Consider the following 18,719-nt stretch of genomic DNA (forward strand, 5'->3'; position numbering starts at 1 on the left):
GATGTTAAACGGAAGTCTCTTCTGTCTGTTCTGGGCAGCTAACCGATAGGAATTAAAATTATCATATAGGCAGTGTTTCCCTCTTTCAGTAAAACAGATTCTAAAGCCCAAGCTGCTGCATTTGCCATTGATGAGCACATAATGGGTACCATATTTCACAGAACAGCCACTGCACTAGTACCATCTCTCATTGCTTTTAAAGCATTTGGAAACCTTTGAATACAAAAGGAGCAATTCTTCTCTTTGCACAGTCTCTTAAGAACAATTCCATATTCTGCCTAATATATATTGGGTTTAACAATTTTGAGATTGGAATAAACTTTCAGCATGGCTACAGAAGATATTTAATTTTTGTAAATGACGTCAGGCATGATTTTTAAGCCTCCTAGGGGCTCTCCTGTCCAGCAAATCAAATCCATGAGTAATCATTAGTAGGAACAAAGTGTGTGTGCTATATTAAAGCACCATGACAGACGGGAAATAGCTAATGGCTTGCAAACCTCTTGCTCAAGGAAATATTCCCCCCGCCCCCCAACAATTAGACTATAGTTGTTTGAAAAGTGACATCATTTATCAACAAAACAAGCTGCTAAACAAGCAATGGCAGTTTTCCCATTTCTTATCCCATTACTCTGTGGAGCCATTGATATGCTTGGTATTGAGCCAGAACAAGGTGACATCATAGCAGATGTTTCATGAAGGCTGTCTTGCGTGCTAAAATCATCTGCCTTTTAAAAATCCTCTTTCTCAGAGAAATGAATTTTCTTTTTTGTTCATATTTGTACAGAAACTACGCAGTTGCAATGGGGAAAAGAAACCCATCCATATTCTAGCTTTCCTTAACTGCCAGTGAAGCTATGTAAGAGAACAGCTCCTGTTGACAGAACATGTAATATTATTTCGACTTGCTGTCTTGGTTATTTTGGTTTTGCACAAGGTTTACCATAATCACACACATACATTTTAAACTTGGTATCTATACAGTACCCAAAATGTATATAGTGCTTTATGGAATATAGAGCAGACGTGGCCTTTGCCCCAAGGAGTTTACAATCTGAGATTAGACCAAACAGAGCAAGGAAGATGGCAAGTAGAAGGGAGGAGATGGAGAGGAAGGGAAGATGAGGTTTATATCAAAAGAAAGTAGTTGCTTAGTTTAGTGCTTGCCCGATTCTGAAAAGAAGCTTTAAAGTTTTTCAGCATGAAAAGAATTACAGTAATTGTTCTGTTGCTGGGATGGAGAAGAGAGTCACAAAAGGGGAGAATGAGAGGGTGTTTGTGGGAGGAAAGTGAAGTGGAGTGTAAAGGGAGATGAAGGCAGGAGGACTGTGGGGGAGGGTAGCCAAGGATGAAGATATCAGGGTGAGGTGCAAAATAAGCTAGATACGTCTGGTGATGTGAGGTGAGACCATGGGAGGGTTGTGTGGGTTAGGAGTGACTTGCAGAAAGTTAGACAAATCATTTGAAACCAGACGACTTTGTTAAGAAACAGATTTTTAAGGGATTCAATTGAAAAAAGGTGCTGCAGAAAAGGAAAAGGGGGATTCTCCCCCTCACCCCCCATCCTTATCCCTAAAGTTAGGCATCTAAATGAAGAGAGCCTGGTTTCACAAAGTGCTGGGCGTCCTATTGGAGTCAATAGGAATTGCACATATGGAGCAGCAGCGCTTGCAAGATTACGCCTCTGCCAAAAATTAACAAAACTTACTTTTTTGTTTTTATTTTCACACACAGCCTGTGGGGGGGAAATGATCCCAGTTCCCAATTTTTAGTAAGTACAAAGAGAACATTTTACGTCCACCTGTATTTTGGCAGCCACAATCTTTGTTGTGAATCATAAGCCTTTGTAAGCTTGTTACATACCAAAATTAATATGGTTTCCACTGCTGCTGTTTTTTTCTTGTTTTCCCCTTTCCATTTGGCTCCCTCATTCTTTTTCTGACGCTTCCCCTTTCTTAACTTGTTTGTTTCTCAGACTCAGGCCAGCAGGTTGGAAGGAGCTGCACCATCCTCCTGAGCCATCGGCTACAATGGTCCCATGAGTTAGTCATTTCCATCCTAGCTGACGTCCTTGGTGAAACATCTCACTGCAGGAGCATGTCTCTTCCAGCTGCCAGAAGCAGAGATCTGTTAGGCTCTGAATGCAGGTTGGTTTTTGCTCATGACTCCGTTTTGAGAAATGCTGCTGAAACTGGTGGGTCTGGGTGGGCGTCTGTTTAGTTCAATGTGCCTACATTCTATTACAACCATTGTACCATGTGACAGTGGGTGTCTGGATGGGCTCATAGGGCTCAGGTTGTTTCTGCAGACAAGTAGCCCTTGGTTATTTTTAGGTTTGTAATCTTCACAAGCCAAAGTAAAGTTTGGCAAGCAGGGAACATGTTTCTAGTTTAGTAGAGTCATTCAGGATCACCATTTTCCACCAGTTTAGCCTCTTTTTACCCCACTTAACATCACTTTTAAAGGCCTGTTTGCAAAACATAGCAGAGGAGTGTTTGCCTACAACTTCTTCTTCAGCCAGTCAGTACCTCCCTGAGTACTGGCCAGTACTGATGTCATGTGTCTTCTCCCAGCTCCTCCCATAGGCCATCAGGCTGACACTTTGGTACTATTGTGCCTTACCTCTGCTGTCTGCGATCTGAACTCTGAGCCCCTGCTATTAGATTTCTAAACCCAGCTTCTAATATATTTTTACTGTAATTACCTTCCAGGGTTTCCCTTTTATAATCACACTCGCCCCTCATTATTTAAATAAACAGGTTTCTGTCACGTAGGATCTGCCCTTCATTGCCAAACAAGATCACACAGCTCATTAAGCCCAGTGTCCTGTGTTGCCCCCCTTGGCCTTGCTTAGCTTATGACAGGGGTGGGCAAACATTTTGGCCCGAGGGCCACATCGGGGAATAGAAATTGTATGGCGGGCCATGAATGCTCACAAAATTGGGATTGGGGTGCAGGCTCTGGGGTGGATCTGTGGATGAGGAGTTTGGGGTGTGGGAGGGTGCTCTGGGCTGGGACCGAGGGGTTCAGTGGGCGCGCGGGGCATCAGGGCTGGGGTGGGGGTTGGGGCGTGGGGAGAGGCTCAGGGGGTGCAGGCTCTGAGCTGCGCTTATCTCAAGCGGCTCCCGAAGCAGTGGCATATCCCTTCTCTGGCTCCTATGCAGAGGCGCGGCCAGGTGGCTCTGCACACTGCCCAATCTGCAGGCACCGCCCCTGCAGCTCCCACTGGAGTGTGTAGGAGCTAGAGCGGGGCCACGCCGCGGCTTCCGGGAGCCGTGTGGTGCGGCCCCCGACCTTGCTTCTTGGCTGGAGCACTGGAGCAGGGCTGAGCCGCGTGGTGCAGCCCCCAACCCAGCACCCCAGCTGGAGAGGGGCCGAGCCACATGGTGCGGCCCCGACTTTGCGCCCCAGCCAGAGCAGGGCCCAGCCGCACGGTGCAGCTTGCGGGTTGGCTTAAAACGGCCCACGGGCTGGATCCGGCCCACGGGCTGTAGTTTGCCCAGCCCTGGCTTATGACATAGGCACTGACTCCGTGAGTGCTCAAGAGCTCAAGTACCCACCGAAAATAAATCAGCCAATCAGCTGTTTGGTGACTTGGGGAGGCATTTGAAGGAGGGCAGAGAGCAGTGAGCGACGGGCAGGAGCCTCGGGGGGATGGATAGAGCAAGGTTGGAAAGAGGTAGAGTGAGGGTAGGGCCTTGGGGAAGGGGCGGAGTGGGGTGGAGCACCCCCAGGGAAAAATAAAATGCATTGCCTATGGCTTATGATATCCGGTTGGACCATGCTCCCATTTGTTCACTCGTCCCACAGCTCTTTGCTTTTCTTGCCACTCTTCCCTGTAGGCATGATACTCCCTCCTACTGCACAAGGCCACTACCTTTTCCATGTAATCCTTCCTCTAGACCCACTTCTACCAAGATGCCAGAGGACATTGCCAACAGAAATCCAGCTGGGGATAGTTAATAATTTTTAAAACCAAACTAAACCCCTTGGATTGTATGTTGTATCTCATTCAATATTTGTTATATCTATTCTATATTTTAATTAGTGACTTAGATGATGGAATGGTGAATACACTATAAAATCTGTGGATGACTCCAAGCTTGGAGGGGTTGCTAGCACTTTGGAGGACAGGATTAGAATTCAATGTGATCTTGAGAAATTGGAGAATTGGACTGAAATCAACAAGATGGAATTCAATGAAGACGACTGCAAAGTAGTACGCTCAGAAAAGAAAAATCAAAGCACAACTACAAAATGGGGAATAACTGGCTAGGAAGGTAATATTGCAGAAAAGACTCTGGGGGTTATAATGAATCACAAATTGAACATGAGCCAGCAACGTGATGCAGTTATGAGAAAGGCAAATATTCTGGGGTGTATTATGTGTTGTATGTAAGAACTGAGAGGTAATTGTCCCAATCTACTCAGCGCTGGTGGGGCCTCCACTGGCGCATTGTATCCAGTTTTGAGCACAACACTTTAAGAAAGATGTGGACACGTGGGAGAGAGTCCAAAGGAGAGTAACAAAAATGATAAAAGGTTTCGAAAACCTGACCTAGAAGGAAAGGTTAAAAGAACTGGGCATGTTTAGAGAAGAGAAGGATGAGAGGGGACATAATACCCTTCAAATATGTCAAAAGTTGTTATAAAGAGGATGGTGATCAATTGTTCTCTATGTCCACCAAGGACAGGACAAGAAGTAATGGGCTTAATTTGCAGCAAGGAAGATTTAGGTTAAATATTAGGAAAAGTTTTCTAATTCATAGAGAGAGGTAGGCACTGGAATAGGTTACATAGGGAGGCTGGGGAGGTCATCGGTCTATCACTGAAGGTTTTTAAGAACTGGTGAGGTGTAGGTATACTTAGGCTATGTCTACACTACGCCCCTTACAGGGGCACAGCTGTGCCACTACAGCCATGCCGCTGTAAGGTACGTAGTGTAGCCGATTTTTGTTGCTCTCCTGCCAACAAAATAAAAATACTCCCAATGAGGGGCGGTAGCTTTGTTGTGGGGAGAGAATTTCCTGCCGAGAAAGCACTGTCCAAACCAGCGCTTTTCGTCGGTAAAACTTTTGTTGGTCAGGGTGTTTTTTTTTCTTCACAGCCCTGACCAACAAAAGTTTTATCAACAAAAGTGCAGTGTAGACATGGCCTCAAACCTGTCCCAGCATGGGGGATGGATTAGATAGCCTCTTGAGGGCCCTCCCAGCCCCACATTTTATGATTCTGAAAATTGGACTAACTGTGGTGTCAGCTCAAAGTACTGGACATCAGTTTACTAATTGTGCTGGGGATGCAAAGAGCAGGATGATGTTTCACTTCTATTATTCTGTTTTTATAATGATCTGCATTACGGCAGTGCCTTTAAGTCCCAACCAGTGTGCTAGGTGCTCTGTAGACACATAGGGAGAGACAATTCCTGCTCCAAAGAGTTTGTAGTCTAAATATACAAGACAGACAAAAGAACAGAAGGGGAAAGAGAGGCATAGATAGATGGAAGGAGGGTGATCACTTTAGATAAGCTATTGCCAGCAGGAGAGTGGGGTGGGGGGAGGTATTTTTTCATGCTTTGTGTGTATAAAAGATCTTCTACACTTTCCACAGTATGCATCCGATGAAGTGAGCTGTAGCTCACGAAAGCTTATGCTCAAATAAATTGGTTAGTCGCTAAGGTGCCACAAGTACTCCTTTTCTTTTTATAGATGAAGTGACTTGTCCAAGATCCCACAGCAGGCCAATGGTAGGGGCAGGTCTCCCAACACTAGACCACACTGCCTCTAATCTTGAAATCCTTTGTACACACACGCCACCAGTATGTACACAGGAACCAGCTCAGATCCCTTTGTCGATATATCTAAATGTAAATAGTATTTGTATGCACCTTTTACCTAAAATATTAACAAGCAAAATTCAAAAGGTAGGTATAATACTGTTCATTTAAAATATTTACAGAGAAATTCAAATCAGCTTTAAAAAGTGATGCTTGTATCCACTTTCTTTTGCGCTACATATTTTCCCAGCCTGTCTTCCCTGTTTCAATGTGTATCTGTATTTGTGCTGAAATAAATACAGCGAAAATAATCAGAGATATACATCACCTGCTCACTTTAATAGTAAAGTGAACGTATATGAAACCTCTCCTGTGAGTCCTGCCAAATGGATAACAGCAGAACACATTTCACTCATAACATGTAGCATGAGCACTCAGACAGGTCAATGCTACCATCTTGTGGTGTGAAATATTTTCTCTTTTTTTCCCCGTGCTTTCTCTTCCTTAAGGATTCCAATTCTGCTTCTGCCCCTTGTGGCTATAACTTTATACACTTGTTGTCTGTCATGTTTCTCCATATATGTGCAGCAAAAGATGAGCTTGAATGTGAGCTGAAAGAATGATTATTTTAGGAACTGGGAGTCCAGCATCTCATGTATAATAAATGTTGCTTAATGGGTGTGGAGTTTAATAAAGGAGTTGCTAAGTAAGTTAGACCCCAGTTATTGTTGTTTATATCTATAACAATAGCTCCTCGATCCCCCAACTGGGGATGAAGGTCCGATTATACTCAGCATGGTACTCACACAGGGTAAGAATTTTCAAAAGTGCCAGAGTTACTTAGGAGAACAAGCCACTGAGGAGCACAAGGCTCTGTCCCTGAGAACTTTCAATTTATATTTACAACAACATAACAGGTGCTATTTAATTACCTTAAAAATTTTGGGGTATAATTTGCGTGAAAGACATACAAAATTTGCATTGTATTGGAAGGGAGTCCTTTGTTAGTTGTGCTGTGAGAGCTGCTATTGTGGCTGTAGCATTAAAGAAGGGAGGAGGGAGTAAAGGATGAATGTTGATGATAAATTAGCTAAAAATGTTTAAATCTAGTCTAACAGATCCTGTACTCTGCAGGTATTGGTCAAAAAAGCTGCAGAACATCTGGCAGTAAGCATTTAGAAGTGAGTGTTGTTTTAGGTGTTGATGCTCTATACCATTGTGTCCAGGCCATTTTTGGTAAAACAAGGTGGTAGAGCTCTGTAAATTATGTACAGAGAAAATATGTACAGGTTCTGCTACCTGCTGTCCAATAAAAGACCATGTCCATGAAGAGCTTAATTTTTAGGACTTAACCTTGAAAACACTTAAGTGAGCAGTCTTTGCTTGCATGATGCCATTTGAAGTCACTGCTTTCATACATAAGGATTACATGTACTAATAAGTGTTTGCAGAATTGAACCCTAAATTACCTTCATTTACATTATGAGCATGTTACCTGTGCAAGAAGTTTATGAGCCTTTTTGGATGTTGAGCTTTAGGTATGCTTTAGGTTTAAATCAAACAAGGGGGGGGGAGAACCTCAGAGATACTGTGGTGGTGGGTGCTCCAGGCAATACTAAGATTGAACCTATATGTAACTTACAAATCACAAGACTTCACATCTACATATGAAATGAAAGTGCTGGAAATATCACTGGGAAGATGTATTTCTTTGTAGAGGTGGTGAAAAAGTTGCTTATGAGGCACATCCCTAAAGAAGATGTATTAAAGTATTGGAACTTTATTTAAGCCATTGTTCTGTGGGCGCAACCCTGCAAAGGCTGAGTGGCCTCTGCAAGCTGGGCTCCATGGGAGCTGAAGCTGTTCAGTACCACACAGGACCAGGCCCTCAGTCATAAGGTAATCCATCCAAGTAGTTATACGGTGTTCATCACAGTCAAATCTGAGCCTCTTTAGCCTCCTGTAGCTTCAATGGGGCCAGACACCGCTCTGTAATACAAAATGCTTTGGGGATTATTGTTGAAGAATGTGTTGCTGGCCTTATTGGAGACCAGGTACAGTTACATTGCCTTGGGGAGAGATCAGTTTTGAGAGATGTTTTCCAGACTGTTTCTGCCTCAAACCAACTTAACAAAGACTGGGATTTTCTCTGGGGCCAACGGAAGTTTGACGTCCAACTCCCATTGTATTTAAACATGAAACGGGGCACTCAATCCCTATAAGCCTTTTTGAAAACCCCTGCCAAAGTGCCATGTGGTAGCTCCAACACACTAATAATGCTGACAGCAATAGTCCTCCAATGACGCACATACTCTTATTAGAGTCATTAGGAGTTTGCTTGAGTACAGACTTGTAGGCATTGGCTCTGAGTTTTTAGTTCTTATGTGCAACAGGAAAGCAGTGAGTGGGGTTCTGTGAATTGTAGACAAGCACATGTAAGTATCTGACATACTAATGTTCAGCTAGTAATAAGAAAAGTTGTAAGACTCCTGAAGAGTAACAGAAAAATTAGATAATAAAAACTACACAAATAACCCTCTCTGCTAAGAAAGCTTTTTAGGGGCTGTCTGGAGCACCCATGGAGTTGGTGCTTATGCCTGGCTTCCATGGAGACATGCCTTCCTACAGAGGCAATGCATGGTGGGTCATGTGCCCCTCCGATTTGCTGCTTGGTTTGTACTGAGCAGCTCACATGGACAGAGCATGCTCAATAACACTGCTGAAACTGGCTGCTCTCACTCTGACCCCCCACTATCGGCAGGCATGGTTCGTGTCTACCTTCCTACCAGCTTTGTGTGATCTCTAGCGGGATGCTGTCTCTGTGCCATCTCTGGATGCAATGCTGTCTCCATAAGATCGCTCATCATAATGTTCCCTGTAAGCCATTTTTCACAACATTGTTGCCTCTGTGTGTGATGCTGAGTCTGGGTCCTCATGCTCCTAACCCACCTATAGTGATTTCAGTTCTAGCGGTGCAGTGTAGGGGCATGTTGCCACTGCCTCTGTGTTGTCTATTGTCACTCAGGGCAAAGAAAGTACAGTTCTATTGTCTTTTTGTTACACAATAAGGATTATAACATTTCATTACCCGTACCCACAAAACTTAAATGAATCTTAACCAAAATGACCAAGTTGTTCATACCGGGATGATGGGAATAATCAGTGATAAGCTGCCAGCATCTTGACAACGGGTTCCCTCCTCACCCCACAAGGGGGTCATTGCCCACTCCCGCCCCCTGGGACTCCTGCCCCCCCCATGTTCCTTGATGCCCCCCCAGCCCCATCCACCCCTGTCCCCTGACTGCCCCCAGAACCAGGCAGGAGGGTCTCGTGGGCCACCGTAGTGGGTGCCCACCCCACCCCTAAGAGCCAGAGGCACCTGCCCGGGGGCGAGGTGGGGAGTCCCGGAGGTGCTTACCTGGGGCAGCTCCCAGGAAGCATCCGGCAGGTCCTTCTGGCTCCTAGGGGCAGAGGAGCGTAGCTGGTAGGGAGCAGGGGGTGCAGCCGCTCCCCCAGTGATCACATCAAAAGTGGCGCCTTAGGCACCGACTCCGTGGGTGCTCTGGGGCTGGAGCACCCACAGGGAAAATTTGGTGGGTGCAGAGCACCCACCGGCAGCTCCCCGCCCTGCGCCCGGCCCCACCTCACCTCACCTCACCTCCGCTCCGCCTCCGCCCCTGAACGCACCAACCCGCTCTGCTTCTCCGCCCCCCCGGCTTCCCGGGAATCAGCTGTTCGGTGGGAAGCTGGGGACGGCTGAGAAGCAGGTCGTGGCTTCCTGCTCAGGCCAAGGGTGGCGGAGGTGAGCGGGGGCGGGGAGCAGTTTCCCTGCCACCCCCCCCCCCCGGTTACCTGCTGCGGTGCGGGCGGCCCTTCTTGCGCCCCCCCGCCCCAGCTCACCTCCGCCTCCCTGGGCCTGAGCGGGAAGCCACAGCCTGTTTCTCAGCCTGCACCAGCTTCCCGCGCGAACAGCTGATTCACAGGAAGTCTGGGGTGGGGGGCGGAGAAGCAGAGCGGGTTGGTGCATTCAGGGGCGGAGGCGGAGCGGAGGTGAGGTGAGGTGGGGCCGGGCGCAGGGCGGGGAGCTGCCGGTGGGTGCTGCCGCAGGAAGTCTGGGGTGGGGGGCAGAGCGGGGCGGCGTGTTCAGGGGAGGAGGCGGAGCGGAGGTGGGGTGGAGCTGGGGGTGGGGCGGGGAGGGGAGCTGCCGGTGGGTGCTGTGCACCCACCAAAATTGGGCTGGAGCACCCAAGGAGTCGGTGCCTAAGATGCCACTTTTGGCCAGTTAAATTTAGAAGACCTTGTAGTACCGGTTGTCCCTCGCAGAACATCTGGTTCTAAAAGGGCTTCTAAATTTAACATCCGATTCTAGCGAACCGGCTCCAGCTCACCACTGGGAACAATATGCACATAAGGTCTGGCCCATTCCATCTCTTCCTCCAGTTCACCATTAGATGGCAGCAGAGAGCTCCTTCCCCAGAGCTCCAGAGTTGCCACAGGCAAGGAGTAATTTTCTATCCTGTGGTGCTCAAAACTGGAAGATAAATATCACTATGGAAATTCAATACAAAGTAAGCTTTTAAACTGAAATGACTAGATTTGCTAGCATTGAGAGGAACACAGAGGTCACATATCAGTAAAACAATATCCTATAAAATCCTTCTTTGTACTTCCCCGAGCCTCTTCCATGAAAACAATTAGTGGATACTCTAGATTTGAATGCTATGACTCACTCCCACAATTCAGTCAAGTTTTATGATCAGGCAATTGCTTGATTTAGTGAAGGGAAATAGGCAATTGTGAGAATTTCCTGCCTTTTCTTTTTTGCCTCTTTGTAATTTTTCTGTACATTATATCACAGGCACATATGATTGCAGCAGGGACTTCCAGATGCTGTTAGGGGAGCTCACTCTTCACGCAGCCTTTATTCAAAAAACCTTTGTCCAACAGCGAATGCACTTCAAAATATTTGTCAGTGCTCTGTAGTCCAGCTGTTGGCACAATACCATTTTTTATTAAAATTATTAATCAATCTGTAACCACCTAGAGAATAATAAGCTTATAAGGAATAGTCAGCATACAATTGTCAAGAACAAATCATGTCAAACCAACATAATTTCCTTCTTTGACAGAATTATTGGCCTAGTGGATGGGGGGAAGCAGTAGACGTGATCTATTTTGATTTTAGTAAGGTTTTTGTCACAGTCTCACATCACATTCTCATAAGCAAACTAGGGAAATGTGGTCTAGATTAAATTACTATACTTAAAGAGTAGTTATCAATGATTTGCTGTCACACTGGGAGGGGGTATCTAGTAGAGATCTGCAGGGGTCTGTCCTGGGTCTAGTACTCTTCAGTATTTTAATTAATGACTTGGATAATGGAATAAAGGTTATGCTTATAAAATTGCAAGCACTTTGGAGCACAGGATTAGAATTCAAAACAACCTTGACGAATTGGTCTGAAATCTATGAGAAGACATTCAATAAGGACAAGTGCAAAATATCTCACTCAGGAAGGAAAAATCAAATGCACAGCTACAAAATGAGGAATAACCAGCTATGTAGTAGTACTGCTTAAAAGAATCTGGGGGTTACTGTGATCACAAACTGAATGTGAGTCAACAATGTGACGCAGTTGTAAAAAAGGCTAATATGGTTGTAGGGTGTAGTAACAGGAGTGTCATGTGTACCATTTGGGAGGTAATTGTCCCACTTTACTTGGCACTGGTGAGGTCTCAGCTGGAGTACTGTGGCCAGTTGTGGGTTCACCACTTAAGGAATGATGTGGACAAATTGGAGAGAGTCCAGAGGAGAGCAACAAAAATTATAAATGGTTTAGAAAACCTGACCTATGAGGAAAGATTTAAAAAATGGTCATATTTAGTTCTGAGAAAAGAAGACTGACGGGGGGACCTGATAGCAATCTTCAAATATGTTAAGGGCTGTTATAAAGAGGAAGGTGATCAATTGTTCCCCATGTCCCCTGAAGGTAGGGCAAGAATTAATAAACTTAATCTGCAGCAAAGGAGATTTAGGGGAGATAGCTGGAAAATCTTTCTAACTATAAGGGTAGTTAAGCTCTGGAATTGGGAGGTTGTAGAATCCCCATCGCTAGAGGTTTTTAAGAACAGGTTGGGCAAACACCTCTCAGGGATATTCTAGGTTTACTTGGTCCTTCCTCAGTGCAGGGTGCTGGTCTGGATGACCATTCAACGTACCTTCTAGCTCTACATTTCTGATTCATAATTTTCTTAATAGTTGCATTGCAGGTTGGCGTCAGGGAAGTAATATTTCCACATATGTATCGTGAATTTATTGATTTTTTGCATAGATGACCTGTGCCTGCTGACGGGAGGGGGGGAACAAGCCCAGAAAAGCTCAAGTCACACCCCTACATCCTCCAGGCAGTCCTCCCCCTTTTGGAAAGCCAGCCCCCCACTTCTGGGAAAGCAGCAGCCCCTCCCTGCAGCTCCCAGCTGTTCCTCTCCCTCTTCCGGCAGAATTAAAGCAGCAGCACCCCTAAGCAGCTCTCAGCTGTTCCTCAACTCCTGCCTCTGCCTCTCCCTGTTCCTGCCCTGTGCAGTTCACTAGCTTAGCTGCTGTGCAGGGAGGGGGCCTGGTTGCACCATGTGACCCAGCAATCTGGGAGGGCAGGTGACCCCTCCCCGCCCTCACAAGTTGCCTCTGCTTTTTTGCATATTTGTAAATCTCTGTTAAAGACAATGACCCCCACTAAAGCAATTTTAAAATTGCTAATATTCACCACAATATTACGTGTTAACTCTATCTAACTTTACAAACCACGTGCAAGATTTTAATAGTAAATATTTTGCTGGGCGGTAAATCTATAAGTATTAAGGGGCTGTAATTTTTGTACAGCTGTGTAGCTTTCTCTAACTTCCCCAGTATACTGCTAATAAAAGAAACACTTAAGTCTTGAAACAATGCAAGATTCCAGTGACACTGGAGAACTGAGAGGTTTTTTGGTGGTATATGTGAGGGGGGAGTTCATCTGTTCTAGCAGAAAAATCTCAAAAAAGTTGGCAACTAATCAGGTCCTAAAAAGGAATTTTAAAAATGTAAATTAGAAATTCTATATGTACATACTTTGTCATTTGGACTGCAGCTTCCCTATTTGTTCTGCTAACAATTGCACAGAACGTTCAATTTGCAGGGTTGTTTCTTTTTCCTTTTGCTGACTCCTGACTAACTGAATCTCTTTTGTTGTCACTACAAAAGGCAGACAAGTTTGAAGAGTATTAGGAGTAGAGATGAGTGAATATTTTTTCTGAACTGCTACCAAAAAAAAAAAAAAAAAGATTGAAGCAAATCTGAATATTTCTGAATTTTCAGTGCATCGATAAAGTCTGTTTCAGGTCTGCTCTAGAGTGGGGATTCAAACCTGGGTCTCCCCTGCCCACATGTGTGTCCTAACTACTGGGCTAAAGATTATAAAAGTGGGAGGGAAGCATCAGCACTGGGTCACCACCACGGCCTCCTCTTCTGGCTGGTTTGTGAATGGCTGGAACTATTTGTGTCAAGTTCGCTAATAGTTTTGGGTTGACCCAAACTGTTTTTCATCAGATAAACTCCTTGTCCAAAAAAATTTGCCCAAGTCTAATCAGGAGTGAACTGGAACAGTAACCCTATATCTAAAGTAACCTGCTCATCCAAGGGATCTTCCAGGTCTGATGGGAGACCTAAAGTTCTACTGATCATTAATGGGAAATCCCACCCTGTTTCACAGGAAATGTGGAGGAGATGGCTTCTTCTGACAAGCAGCAGTTGCCCCTTCATAAGATTATGTGGAGGGAGAAATTGAAGGTTTTGGTGCACGTCACCACGCTGCTCAGCTATCCCCTTTTGCCTTCTCTCTGCCTCTTCCCCATTCCCAGACATTTGATTTGTTTTTTTTGTTTTTTTCTAATTAGGGATATTAGTTTTAGGGATAACTCTTCTCCAGTTTCCTTTCTCTTGCTCCCTTTTCTCTCATGATTCATCTCTTTTCTTTCATTTCCCACTTTTCCTCTTTTGACTTCGTCCTTCCATTGCTCTTCCTTCATCCTTTCCTCTGTCTCACCATATACTCCCTCTTCTCTTGCTTTTCTTCTCCCTTTTGTTTGCAGGTACATTTTCACAAGGGCTGAGGCATGGCTTCCCTGTTCATAGGTGCAGTTTGTACCAGAACATTTGGTGCCACCTTTTGGCAATGGAAAAATTAACTGTAGGCACAAATCTGAGAATTTGCCCACTATTCAATACAATGTAATCAGGGCGCAAACTGCACTTGCAAAAGGGAGGCTGTCCTTCTGAAATGTAACTGTAATATCTTTTCCCCACCCCACAATACTCAGACTCCATGCTACAGACCTGACAATCCAAAACCATTTTGTTCTTCTTTCATAAGCCAACTAGATATCTTTGTTCTTGTTCCTTTTAAAGATATATAAAAGAATGAGGAAATAAGAGAGTAAAGGGAGAAGCGACACTTTCATCTTTCAGCAGTTGACATCACACTTCTGCACAGTTCTAATGGCCTTCATTCGACTTAGAAGAATATTTTGCAGGGGCCAGCTTTAATATTTTGAATGGTGCCATCCCAGGTTTAACCTTTTAAGTAGCACATAGCTGAGAAACGTGGCCCTGTCAAGACCCATACATTCCTTCTTGCTGGGATCCTTCTGTTTTCTGTGATAGCATCCAGAGAAAAATATATGTGACAATTAAATAATAAACCTGATAGCATTGCTATACCTGGACATCATATTGTATACTGAATATGTTGGCATGCTCGTATGTTTCAAAGGCAAGTGCAAAGTCTGGGTTTAGCCTATTTTAGAGGCTGAGGGTGAAATCCTAGCCCCATTGAACTCAATGAGAGTTCTTCCATTAGCTTCAGTGAGGTCTGGATTCCATCCTGAAACAGGACCCAAGTTTGCCCTGATTATTGGTTTAGCAATGGAACAAACTGCAGAAGGTTGGAGAATTCATTCCTGCCCTGGGTTTGTTTTGTTCTGTTCTCTTCCTTCCTTTGACTGTTCCTTTTAGATGTTGCTAAGTGAGTGTGTTGCTTATGAGAGGTGCTGGGTTCACACCCCCATTTTCAGACATCTGTTTGTCTCCAGGATAAGCACACCAAGCTAGGAGCGGCTGTGCATATTTTCCTCACACTGCTTTGCCCCTATGCCTCTTCTCTTTTCTGGAGGGCTTTTCTCCCGGGAGAAGGAGGGCAGTTCAGTTTCCAGGCCACTGTCCACTTTTGGACTAACTCTTTAGGGTATTTTCTGTTCTTGTGAAGGTTTTATTACAGAGATCAGGATTTTGAATCACACAAAAGTGAAATTACTTGACATTGAATCCTACCAAGATGAATATTTTGGCAGCAATCACTACAACCTTTTCTCCACAATTGCTATTCTATGTGCAGCTGGCTATTTGGCATTGCTGATCAATATTTTATTAGCCTGTTGAGTAAAGTGTAGGCCTTGGGCCACTGGCCAATTCCTAATGCTGACAAGTGGTAGGAAAAGTAATTCATTCAGATGGAATATAAGTCTTTTAGAGGTGTTTGTACTTTCTGATGGAAAGTAATCCCTTATTATGGATTTGGCTTAGATTAGTTTACTGAACAATCCACTTGGCCTATTATTTTACCACCAATGCATTAAAGTAGGTCCATAAATACAGGCAACAGAATTAGAACATTATTGTAGTAGGAGATAACAATACACCATACACAAGAGTGCATTATATCTTCAGTTAGAAATCCAACAAGTCCAGCAGGCAGACTTCCATGTATTCTCTCACAATAATTGACCATAGCCAACAGATAGTTTGTACTGCATAAGACAAGTTATTTATATTTAGCCTAAAACTGTAATAACATCCTCTGGCAATGGCATTATCTGATGGTGTCTGAAACTGAACCCACTTCCTATTTCCAGGCCTCAACAAATGACAATCTTTGTGTTGTCTGATGTTACTTCCTGAGTCTGAGATTAAAATGAGAGGTTTTTAAATTCATCTAGCTTAGTTTTTTGAAGTAAAGATCTATTTTAGACAACTAAGTTTCCCAGAATTGTTTAAGTGTGGTTTCTATCACCAACCAGAATGTTTCCTTGAAAATTCTAAGCATATAGCCAGCAGCATTTCTGCCAGCAGAGTAGTAATACAGGGTTGGCTACGGGCTTAGCCGATAGGCAGTCAGAGAAATGTTTATGCCTGGTCAACAAGCAAGGACTTGTGAAGCTCTGATCACCAAATGTAATTTATTTTTTTCCTATTGACTAAGATGTGTAGAGTCCTGTTATTTTACCCTCTGGCTCCCCTCCTCTCCCCCGCAGTTGTCAGATGACAAACTACATTAGGGGTGTAGGGAAGGCAGCAATTAGAAATAAAAACAACATCAGGGAAAAAAAAACCTATGGCTGGCAGGGCTAAGGACAATAAAAAGGATTTTAAGTATATTAAGAACAAAAGAAATTCTAACAGTAGTATAGACAGTGGCAAGATGGCCAATTTCAGTTTGGTAGCTCCTGCGCTTTTCTTGGCAGGGAGCTAAGATGCCACCCTTTGCCCCTGCTCTTGAGTGCCGAGGGCCTCCGCTACTAGCCCGGGAAGGTGGTAGGGGAGGAGTCTGGGTTCACTCCTCACTCTGAGTCCCAGCCCCTCTCAACCCCTGTGGGTTTCTTACCCTTGTCCCCCTTAGGTGGGGTTACCCCCAATCCTTAGATGCTGTAGGGTAGGGTCTCCCTTACTCCAGTTCTCAGGTCTTCCAAATCTCACAACACCGCTCCAGTCCTTTCTCCTTCTCTGTCTGACGCAGGGGGTTTTATTAGGTTCGGAACAGGGCCTTAATTGACTGCAGGTGCTCCAATTAACCTGCAGCCACCTTCCCTAGTCTACAGGGAACCACGCCTTAATTAGCCTTGAGTTTATATATCTAGCACTCTCCCACTGCTCCCTGTATCACAAGACCCATCACTTGATAGAGATGGTAAGATGGTTAATAATGGTGCAAAAAAAAACAACAGAAGTGTTCAATAAATGTTTCTGTTCTATATTTGGAAGAAGCAGAATGATGTGTTCGTATCCCCTGCGGACGATGAAGTACTTTCCCCTCATTAGTAACAAAGGAGGATGTTAAACATCCAGTAGGGATAAACATTTTTAAATTAGCAGGCCAGGATAACTTGCACTTAAGAGCGCTAAAACAGCAGACTGAGAAGATCTTTGGGCTGCTGATGTTAATTTTGGAATACATCTTGGAATACCAGGGAAATACCAGAAGACTAGAAGACATGCTACCATTGGGTTAGTGTTCAGAAAAGGTAAGCAGGATGACCTGGGTAGCTATAGGCCAATTAGACTGACCTTATTCCTGGGCAAAATAATGGCCAAGATGATACAGGATTCAACTGATAAAGAATTAAAGGATAGGAATTAATGAATAAGGAATACCAGTCATCATTGTTTTATGGAAAACATGTCTTCTTAAATAAACCTGATTTTATTCTTTGATGAGATTAAAAGTTTGGTTGATAAAGGTAACTGTGTAGATGTAATATACTTAAACTTTTGTAAGGTCTTTGACTTAGTACTGCATAACTTTCTGTCTAAAAAAATTAGTGCTATGCAATATCAATAAAGCATATGTTAAACAGATTAAGAACTGTCTAAATGACAAATCTCAAATGGGATGTTTCTAATGGGGTTCTGCAGAGTTCAGTACTAGACCTGACACTATTTGACATTTTCATCAATGATCTGGAAGTGAAGATAAAAGTCACTGCTGATAAAATTTGTGGATGATGCAAAGATTGGCAAAGTGATAACAATGAGGATGGGGCAGATATACAGAGCAATCTGCTTGGTAAACTAGGCCTATTCAAACAAAATACCTTTTAATACAGCCAAATGCCAAGTTATACATCTAGAAACAAAGAATTCAGACTGTATTCTGGAAAGCAGTGACTTTGAAAAAACTTTAGGGATCAGATTGGACAAGCAACTCAACGTGAGTGCCCCATGCAATGCTACGGTAAAAAGGGCTAATGTAAACCATAGATGTATAAATAGAGGAGAAAGAAGGTAATTTTTACTATTGTATCCAGTATTGGTAAGACAGATATTGGAATACTATGTCAAGTTCTGGTGTCTACATTTTGAAAAGGATGTTAGAAAATTGAAGAGGGTGCAGAAAAGAGCCACAAAAATAATCTAAGGGGTGGAAAAAATGTTTTACAGTAAGAAACTTAAAACACCCACTGTTTAGCTGTTCAAAACGAATGATGAACAGGTGACTTGATCATTGTCTATAACTACCTAGATAAGTAACAAATATTTGATAATGGGCTCTTCAGTCTAGCAGACAAAGGTATAACAAGATCCAAAGACTGGAAGTCGAAGCTAGACAAATTCAGATTGGAAATAAAGTGTAAATTTTTAACAGTGAGCATAGTTCATTTATCTAAGGTTGTGGTGGATTCGCCATCACTGGCAATTATTAAATCAAGATTGGATTTTTTTTTAAAGATCTGCTCTAATTCAAACAGGAATTATTTGGGGGAAATTCTATGGCCTGTGTTATACAGAAGGTCACTCTGGCTTATCACAGTTGCCTTTGAGCCCTGGAAGCTATGACAGAAGACTGAGAGGTGTCTTGATTACAGTGTGTAAGTGCCTTCCTGTGAAGAAAATATCAGATAGATTAAAGAGCCATTTACTATCAGAAATCAACACAACAAGACCTTATGGCTAGAAGCTGAAACCAGACAAATTCAAATGAGAAATTAGGCACAATTTTTTAACAGTGAAGGTGCTTAAACCATTGGACCAAACTATCAAGGGATGGGGTGGATTTTCCATATCTTGCTGTCTGGATAACAAGGCTGGATGCATTTCTGGAAGACATGTTTTAGCCAAACAACTTAATGGGCTCAATACA

At 43.7% G+C, this 18,719-nt stretch overlaps 2 protein-coding genes and 1 long non-coding RNA gene across 3 annotated transcripts in view; 2 read left to right on the forward strand and 1 right to left on the reverse strand.

Moving 5' to 3' along the window:
- TSNAX (translin associated factor X) overlaps nt 1-2,112 on the forward strand; it is a 46,374-nt gene extending 44,262 nt beyond the window's left edge. The window contains exon 7 of the mRNA XM_043543296.1: nt 1,976-2,112. Coding sequence (XP_043399231.1) covers nt 1,976-2,017 — 42 coding nt within the window. The 3' untranslated portion in view covers nt 2,018-2,112. The remainder of the gene's footprint in view (nt 1-1,975) is intronic.
- A 4,730-nt stretch (nt 2,113-6,842) lies between these two features.
- Nucleotides 6,843-16,571, reverse strand: LOC122465123. Its single transcript, XR_006289705.1, has 2 exons — nt 16,467-16,571; nt 6,843-7,762 (listed from the first exon to the last, which is right to left on the reverse strand). It is a non-coding gene; the product is annotated as an uncharacterized LOC122465123 (long non-coding RNA).
- Nucleotides 11,847-18,719, forward strand: part of DISC1 (DISC1 scaffold protein) — a 369,386-nt gene continuing 362,513 nt past the window's right edge. Inside the window, exon 1 of the mRNA XM_043543293.1 lies at nt 11,847-16,769. The gene's annotated coding sequence lies outside the window, so the exon portion shown is untranslated. The remainder of the gene's footprint in view (nt 16,770-18,719) is intronic.

The sequence above is a fragment of the Chelonia mydas genome, chromosome 3 (assembly GCF_015237465.2).
Source record: "Chelonia mydas isolate rCheMyd1 chromosome 3, rCheMyd1.pri.v2, whole genome shotgun sequence".
Classification (NCBI taxonomy): Eukaryota; Metazoa; Chordata; order Testudines; family Cheloniidae; genus Chelonia; species Chelonia mydas.